The 9845-nt window shown below is 31.6% G+C and overlaps 1 protein-coding gene across 1 annotated transcript; it reads right to left on the bottom strand.

Moving 5' to 3' along the window:
- Window positions 1–5135: 5135 nt before the first annotated feature.
- Window positions 5136–6620, bottom strand: LOC108488889 (protein RADIALIS-like 3). Its single transcript, XM_017793167.2, has 2 exons — window positions 5968–6620; window positions 5136–5369 (listed from the first exon to the last, which is right to left on the bottom strand). The coding sequence occupies exon 1, from the start codon at window positions 6214–6216 to the stop codon at window positions 5974–5976; it is 243 nt and encodes an 80-aa protein (XP_017648656.1). The 5' UTR covers window positions 6217–6620; the 3' UTR covers window positions 5136–5369; window positions 5968–5973.
- Between the last annotated feature and the right edge of the window lie 3225 nt (window positions 6621–9845).

A 9845-nucleotide genomic window follows, 5' to 3' on the forward strand; every position in this document is an offset into this window, starting at 1 on the left:
GATTAGATAAAGTGTTATTTGGGGAAAAATTAGTTCAATTAAAGTGTTAATTGAGTATGGACTAAATTGTAAAAACTGTAAATTTTAGGGTAAAAGTGTAATTTCAAAAATTGAAGGGTATAAATTGTGAATTGAATTAGTATTGAATTAGATGCTAATGAATGGAAAATTTTATATTATAGATCGGGAATCCAAAGATAAACGCGAAAAAGAGAAAATATCAAACTAGTCCCTGAATTTTTACAGATTCTACTGATTGGCCCAGGTAAGTTCATATGGTTGAATTTTTATATTCAATTGTTAATTTATGAATGATACAATATTCATAATTTTTAAATTTGCTATTGAATTATGAAATTGAAATAATGTAAAAATCGAATTGAAAGTTCAAATCAAGGGATACGCATGATTGAGTACGTACGTTCAGTGACAAGTAATGAATTGACGAATAAGTCCATGGTTGGTCCATGGAAAAATGTGGAATGTAGGTATGGCTTTTTAGTGAAAATACCATACTGAGTTATGACATTGTGAAAGTGAATGTAAGTCCATGGTTAAACCATGGCAGTTATATGTGTATAAGTGTAAAACCATAGCTGAGCTGTGGCAAAGTGACAAGTGTGCAAGACATGGCAAGGCCATGGAAAAGTGTGTACAAAACAAAATTGATGTGTGGCATCTAGCAAATGACGTACTCAAATCCGTAAAACGTTCTCTAATTTGACAAAAAATGGTAAATGACATGTTAACTAAAGTGATAGAAATTGAATAGTTGTTAATATTAAGCTCAATCATATGATGTGTATTGACTGTGATTGTGATTGGCAGGAAATGATAGTAAATTATGTGGTTTATGATTTACCGTAGAATGTTTGGTAAGGTTTATCTTTACAACCTATGAACTTACTAAGCTTACATAAGTTTACTCCTGTGTGTTTAATGTTCTTTGTAGATTGACGTGAAATCGGTGGATCGGATCAACACATCAGGACACACTATCCAGATTACTTCGGTAAATTTTATTGTGCATCTTAAGGTTTATATGGCATGTATAGGGTTTAATTGAAAGGAAGTGAGGGTGTTATAAACTTAGTTATCAACATTTTTCACTAAAACAGTTTTGGACAGCAGCAGTAGTCTGAATTTGAAAATTCACCAAAAATTATGGAAATCAAATTAGAGGTTGAATAAAATATTAAATTAAAGCCTATTGAGTCTAGTTTTATATAGAAGAAACAATGTAAGCAAAAGAATTTTATTTTATGAGATATTTGAATTTTTGTGAGATAATGTCAGAATGATTTTGGGTTCCCTATTCTTACTTTGGAAAATCATTAAAAATTGAATAAAAATTATTTGGGTTTTAAATTTATATGTTTAAATTATTATGATTCTATTTTCAAGATAAATAGATGGGAGTATTATCCAAACCCCGTACTAAGAGATAATTCATTTTTAGTAAAGAAAGGTCGAAGCTGTCAAACAACAGAACAGGGGTAAATTTCAAGATTTTACTCTACTTATTAGCTAATCCATAAATTCTAAAAATTTTATGGTAGAAAGATATTTGAGTCTAGTTTCAAAAATATTAAGCGAATCTTAATTTATAATTTTTTAGCTCAAGATATAAATAATTTAGTGACTATGACTTGAGTGGACAGCTTTGATATGAACATAAGTAAATAGTGGAATTATGTGTAATTATTCTATAAACTTCTGTAACATCCTGTAACCCTGTTTCGGCGACGAATGTGGGTTAGGGGTGTTACATGAAGTGTGAGGTCAATAGATAAGTAGTTCTTGTCGAATCATTAGTTTAGTGGAAGATCGAGAGATCCTGCTAGGGTAATAACTAGTTGATTGAGTAAAAACCCGAAATAGGAATTAGTTATGACCACCGAAGCGAGCTAATCACCCATACCTAAAATTGATTAAGTTTATAAATTAGTTTTCTGAAGTCTTTTCTATTTATGTTTTTGTTATTTTTATTTCTTTATTTATAAAAACTAAAAACTTTTTATTTATGTTTATTCGTAATATAGTTTATTTAAAGTATTAATTAGATCTATTTGTGTATGTTAGAATTAAACTAGTAACTCGCCTCCCTTGGGTACAATCCTCGGAGTACTCACCCACTTCATTGTAATTATATTACAACCTGACCCGTACACTTGCGAACACTGCCTTGATTTCATATCTTTTCGTTGCAGTATTCATACTCTAGTCGTTTGTACGTCCAGAGGCGGTCAAGTACACAAAGCATTTAAAAGAGTGTATGCTTCAAATTTTCCATAAGGAACATACCTCCTTGTGTGCTCGCCCTGAGACCTTTATAATGCCTTTGGTGATTCATTCTGGGAGTGATCCCTCTATTTCCCTCCACCTTGGACCCGTAGACTTTGAGAAAGAGGACCTTGTTGGCCATGCGTACCATAGTAACCCCTAAACTGCCTATCATTCCTCTAAAAGGTACTGCGAGCTGCTCTTTTAATTTCCTTTGCCACAACAGACTTGTGCGCCTTCTCGTATAAGTTTGCAAAACTTTGCAGTCTATTATCAATAAATGAATATTGCACGTGCTCATTTTGAACCCTCATAATGAAGGCATCAATAGGCTGTTTGTCTTCCAAATTCTTCGTGTTCAACGTCGCTGCATAAAATTGTTTCACATAGTCCTGCAAATATTCTCCATCTCTCTACTTTACTGACATTAAACCCATTAGAGTGTTCATTATTGTCCTGTGAACACGAAATCTGCATAAGAACATCTGACCTAACTACGATAAGCTCTAAATGGAACCTTGTGGAAAGGATAAGTACCAATCTTCCGCGCTTCCCTATGAATCGTTGAAAAAGCCTACACTCTGCCACATTTGAGGCCCTTAACACATTCATATAATCATTATACTACATAAGATGTGCCTTGGGGTCCCTTCTACCTTCAAACATTTCTTTCAGCACTTTGAACTCAGATGGTAGGCTCACAGTTGGCATTTCTAAAGACAAAAGGTTGTTAGAATGAAACAATTAGTCCATGTCTTGAACATCAGGGTGTAATGCTTGAACATATCTACGCAAAGCATCCATCTCATCCTGCCATGACTTTGCATGTGCCTTCACAATCTCCTCTTGAAGAGGCGCGACATTGCCTTGAAGATTAGAATGGTCAAACTGTATCTTTCTTCTTAATTCCTCGTTCTGTATCAATAGCTCCTACTGAAACAATTGATGTTGTTCAAACCTGATACTTCATTGAGTCATATGTTCTTTCATTAAACTTAGTTGTTCCTGCAAACCAAACAATTGTTGCGGTGATGCTCCCTAATCAAAGGGGATGGATGGCCCCTGACTAAAAGGGGTATTAAGATCAAATAAATTAGAAGCACCTCATTGGCTTGAGTTGCCTAAGTTTTCTGGCCGATCAATAAACGAGACAGCAAAGAGATCCATCTCTCAGGGTTAGTTACTGGTGTCAGAACCTCCTGTTTGGTCCGATGGGAAGCTATTAGGGAAATTCTCATTAGGGTGAGTCATCTTGGTTTTCTGATTTTCTGATGATCGGAAGCCTGTCCACGCTCACCTCACCAAATTGTTGAGTATTTTTGTGTGTTTGTCCTTCAAAGAGACTAATTTTCCTTTTTATATGATACTGTCCCTTAGATGTGACATCCTAGGTAGGCCCCCATGCACGTCAACAAATACCCTACTCTAGGATTAACATGTATTCCTTAAACATGAATTCGCTTGCATGATGATACGAACCCAACATGGGGATGCAAACACCCCATGTGCAAACTCATGCTAGCCAATTATGCAAGCTATCACAACTGGATCAAGTCGGTCCCAATTGGGTACCCAGGTTGCAAGTTGATAATAGCACACTATAACTATTAATATATATTTGCATCTTTAAAGATTAAACCAAAATAAATAGAAATATGACGTAATATAATATTTTGCATTTATATTAAATAAATAAGGAATACGTAAACGCAATTTGGATAACCAAAGTTGATTGATTTTGTTTTAATTTTTAACGTGTGTCATTTACAAATATTTATATTTATATTTTTAATAATTAAGAGTGAAGGATAAAGTTGCTTGATATTAATCAGTTTTCATATTTCACAACATAGTACTTTTGTTTTGTTATTAGCTTTTGTTTTGTTATTAGGTTAAGAGGTTATTAGTAAATATTTTAAATTTTAAATGTTAACGTAAATTATTACTCTAAACTTTCCAGTAGTAGATCCTTAATGTAAAAATTGTTCCAATCCCATATTTTTGAAAATAAAATTGCCCAATTTGATTGTCGCTGGAGCTGGTAGGAGTGTCGCGGTTCTAAAATGGAAATTTTAACATTTGGTTTTTATAATTTGTAAAATTTTAAGTTAGGATATGTTAAATTTTCTTTTAAAATGATAAAATTTTAATTTAATCTTTTAAAATGTATAAAGGTATAAGCAATTAAAATGTTAAAAATTTTATTTTAACTATCATAAAAATATATAACTTAATTTTGTCCAAAATAAAATATCAAGTTTCACCCTATTCCATATATATAATATTATTATATTTGCATATATTATTTTGTGTATTAATGCATTTTAATGTATTAATTAAATGTTTATCAACAACTAAATTACAGTCAACAGGATACGTGATGTTCGATTTGTTGCTATTTTTTTATCTTAACACCGTTAATAGTAAAGGTCAAAAAGTGTAATGAAACTATAGTTCAGGTACTCAAAATGGAATAAAAAAATTTAGATACCAATATAGAAAAATGGCCATAATTCAAAGACCAAATAGTAAATAAAGCCTTAAATATAATATAAGTAATAAGAGATAGCGAGGCTATATTTCTAGTATCCAAATACTTTAAAATTGTTGTTATATCTTTTGACGTAAGCATTTATTTGTGGTACTTTATCAAGTTGATGTTCAAGATGTACGGGGTTCTTGATTGGATATTCTTTTTCTAGAAACTCATCAGGTTCGTCTCTCTTCAATGATCACCTAACCAGATTTCTTCGTAATTTTGAAATTAGTCTTTCGATTATTTCCTGCTTATTTTTCTAACTCGTCATCAGAAGCTGCCCTTTGAACCAAAGAAAGTTATATAGCAAATGAAATTTGAAATCTGTTACCAAAATATAGCATTTACTTTAGCTAGATAAAGGCCAAAGGAAAATACAAATAGATGATAATAACAAAGAAAAAAAAAAGGTAAATAGTAGTAACAGCATTTAGTATTACACCAATGGGATAATTAGTTTTGTATGGATTTCTTTAGGTGGGGAACTAGGCTAGTCTCTCAGCAACTGAGGTCTCTAGATGCATATATATATTCATAGTCTTCAGCTAACCTGAAAGACAAGTAGGACAAGTTAAGTCTCTAGAAACGGAATTTATTGATTTGCTCCTGTGAGAAAAACAAATGCAGATAATTATGATAAAATATGTTGGAAATGACAAAAGTACCATCGGCATGTTGTCCAAAATCCAAAAAGACAAAAAGAGTCGAAAGATTTGAGATTAGGATTGAGTAATTGTAAGGAATTAGGTCTATAAGAACATTAAATGCAAATGAACTGTATATGCTCAGTGGAAAAAGGAAAAAAATTTAAAGTGATAGACCACAGAAAGAAATTTGGGGGAGGCACATGAAGATTCCCTACTTTTCTGGATTTTCTTTTATGGACCCACTTGGGTACTTGAGAGTTTTCAATGCTTAAGGACTTTGGGGTTGCGGGTGTGTGGAGCTGGAAGGACAAGGACGTCATGGATATGCGCATGTATGATAATTCTAAGAACCACGTTTTCTTTAAATCCACAACTACATCAACAAAAAAGCATGACAGCTGCATTTTTAGGAATGTGATTCATGCATATGAAAGTGGCCTTCACTTCTTGGTTATCTATAGTGATTGTGGATAGGTAGTGAATAGTAAGTAGTAAACTCACAGCGCTTTAGTTGGTTGGATATGGATAAGGGTAGCGGCCAGACTCAATGTCTTTGAGATCCCTGACTAGGATCTCATAGTGCAGCTTGACTTCCTCAACTGACTTTCCACCCACAGCCTTGGCAATGTTATGCCAGCGGTCAGGAGTGTCTTTGTCATATTTAGCCAGAGCCTTCTCGAACAGTTTGTTTTGCTTTGCCGTCCAGGAGGAGCCAGAGGTACGTGAGGAAGTGAGAGAATTAGATGCCATTGGTGAAAATCTTAAGTGAGAGAATTATAGGGCTGAAAAGGTAAAAGAAGTATGCAGGTGCCTGAATGTGAAAGCAAGGTGATGGAAGGGACTCTTAAAAGAAGATTTTGTTTGAAGTTAAGGGAGTGGTATGGGAGGGATATCATGAAAGGAGCTCCTTATAAGCAGGAGGAAAAGTGAGGTGAGGTTGAGACAGTTGGGCGAATATATCCTCCAAAAGGACAGATTATAGTGTGACCCGTCCCCATGTGAACCACAAGACGGAGCAGCACAAGGAACAAGAAGAAAAGAATCAAAATCAAAGGGCAATCTCTTGTTGTTTTTTTTTTTTTAAATCAAACCATACGTTATTCCTTGATGAGGTCAGTGGCAAGTGGAATTTGCTTTCTTAGTTATTGTCAGTGAAAAGAAATATAAGAGATGTAGATACTATAAGCTGGAGCAAACTCATCCGGTGTTGTGTTCTTAATGATGCATCTGTTAAACTAACTACTTCTTAATTAGCTGAGGATAATTTAATCCAGTTTCTTTGGTACGAAAGTGAAAGGTTTTCCTTGGCAAGTACAATAATTACTTTGTCATAGTTTTGTTTCTTATTTATCCTATTCTTGTTTCACAAGCATGTGAAGAAAGATTCCACTCTTGGTTACCCTTTGCTAATGGTTCTACCCAGTTTTCAGGAACTTACAGCCCATTGGCATTGTTCCATGAGTATCTAGACTAATCCACATAAGAAATAATGCAGACAACATATTCATCCAATAAAGGAAAATGTTAAGATGGTGATATAGCTGTTGAATTATTTGTTGTGCTAAGGCTGTATAGGGGTAGTTTCGTTATCCCACCAGTTCCCGGTAACGATAGTTAATACGCAGTTGACCTTTCGGATAAGTGGCAATCGGTGTCACTTCTTTACAAGTGACCTCTTTCTTTTCTTGCTTCCCTCCATCACTGGTATTCTAATAAATGCGAATGAAAAATTAAAATTTATAATTATTTAAATATATATTTATTGAAAGTTAGGTTAATTTTTAATAGATTTAATTAATTTAATAAGTATTTATTGGATAATTATATTTTCAATTTTCATTTATTTTGTACACCAAAAAGCTTAGGAAAAGTTTCTCCATTCTCCTCTATTATTTAATGTTCAAAGATTATTCTAAAATTCTTTATAAAATTTGATACTACTGTCATGCTCCGGTTAATATTCAATAGACTGTTTTTGTTAGTGTAAAACACATATAGTCATTGAGTTTCATTGTATATTCGAGGTTTATTTGTCAGTAACTCTTTTGTATATCAAAATATAGGTGGAGCGAATAGAACCTTAAAAATAGTGGCATGGTTACACGTTTTGAAGCCTTCGATTAATTTCTTATAAGTGTATTTTAATCGCCATGTACCAACAATTGTAAATTTCTATTTTTACAATTTTATGAGAAATTAAAAAAGGAGTGTCTTTTCGCCGCGTATTCACATACCTCTACAAGTATGATATTATAATGTGGCTATCAACAAATGTGGTTGGATAGAGGTCAATGATCTTATTAAATTTTGATTTAGAAGATATTTTTATTATGAGAAAAAATGTGTCAAATTTATTATTTTACAACGTTGCATGAATGATATTTTAATGGTTAAGTTATATTGATATTAATTATATTATGCAAAAGTATGGTTGTCTCATGATTACTTATTTGATAAAAATCAAATATTAATTTATCATATGCATGATGTTTTAACATGCATAATTATTATTGGTATAAATTTATGTAATATATATTATATACCATGCAAGAAAGAAAAAATACAGATAAAATGCAACTGCACGGTTGAGAAAGGTTCTATTATTGGACAAAAGTAGTACTTTTTGAATGGTGATATCATTGTTTAAACATTAGTTGAATAGGCTTCTATCTAGTAGAAGTATTATGACCATTCGGGTAAGTTTTCTCAAATTAAAAAGTTCTTCACTAGATTCAATGTATACTTTTAAAATATTGGATTGGAACGGTTCCTTGAATCTAAAAAGTACAACTTGATAAGTGATGTTGTTTTAAAGAGTCACTTAAGTATCTATTAGCACATTATAAATAGACAATAAGTTTGTATAATTGAAATTTAATTAATTCTATCCAATTTGTGAGTGAGACTTTTAGTATAAAATTATTCCTTCTTTTTCATGATATATATTTAATTTGATATATAAAATTATTTTTATTCAAATTATGATATAAGTAACTGCATTTGGATGTTATTAGTGAGACATTATGTTAAATGTATTCATTGCTATAAATGAAAATTTGTATATCTATCATATAATATGATCAATCTTGGTTGGTTTTAAAAATAACCAGATTCTAAATAAAAACAAAAATAAGCATAAGATAAATGAGTTTTCTTTATGATTGCACATTTTTTAGTCTACAGTACAAAAGTTGGGCTAGAAGTGGTTTTGACTAGAAATGAAATAAGTCGTATGTAATATGCATGATTAATTTTTCTAGTCAAGGAAGAATAGTGGAAAACATTAGCTAATATCACAAAATCACTATTCTAGTATGAAATCTTCTAGTAACAATGTGAACTTGATAATTAAATATTTGAAAATCGAGATCATATTAGTGCACATGGTATATATATATATATATATATATATATTGCTTGGGTATAATCTATAATCTCATGGTTGTATAATTTTGAAATATAGTGAAAATTTGAAATTCACCCATGAATCAAATATCTCGTAAGGCAATAGCAATATTAATGTTAGTTGACCCATTTAAGTGGTGGACATAGTTTTGACCATAATCACAAATTGACTAATAATGCCCATAATAAATGGTGTATAAATACGTGATGTTATAGTCAAATGATTAGATGGTTAATGGCTTTTTAATATAACTGTGCTCTAAAATAATATATGGAACACTTTTGTGTTGAAAAAATAATGCTATTTGAGTTTGCATATATGATAAGTTTTAAAATCATCCATTGGACATGAAAAGAAGCTATAAAAAATGACAAATATATATTTTTTGTTTCATCAAGGGATTTGAGGGCTGTTTACAACAACCTACTTAGTGAAAAGGATATGGTATAGTTCCATACTGTGAAATTAATTTCTTAGATATCAAGATATAAATAATGTAGATAAATATGAAATAATCATGATAAGAAAAGATAAAAGAGATCACTACAACTTTATAATAGTAGAAATAATATCCTTCATAGCATTTTTTTTTTTTTTGTGAAAGAGTAGATAATTGAACATGGTGGAGATGTTGGTTTTGTGAACTTTCAAGACACAAATAAATAGGAAATTTCACCATGTAGTGTTAATAATTAATATAGACATGATGGAAATTTAGGGATGGAGTTCAAGCCTATACTATTTGAGTCACCTATGATGGAAGCTCAACTTAACGCTTAGTATAACTTCAAGTCTTGAATTCAATGAAACAAAGTAATATCATTAGCATGTAGCTGCTAGCACTATAAAATAATATATCATTATTACCCAGGATACAAAATGTTAGATATTCGTATGGTAAGGAAAAGGATGAGTAATATATTCTTAATAGATCCATAACATAAATGTGCTAGAGTGTTATAATTACGAAAAT

This window comes from Gossypium arboreum, chromosome 10, assembly GCF_025698485.1.
Source record: "Gossypium arboreum isolate Shixiya-1 chromosome 10, ASM2569848v2, whole genome shotgun sequence".
NCBI classification, from domain to species: domain Eukaryota; kingdom Viridiplantae; phylum Streptophyta; class Magnoliopsida; order Malvales; family Malvaceae; genus Gossypium; species Gossypium arboreum.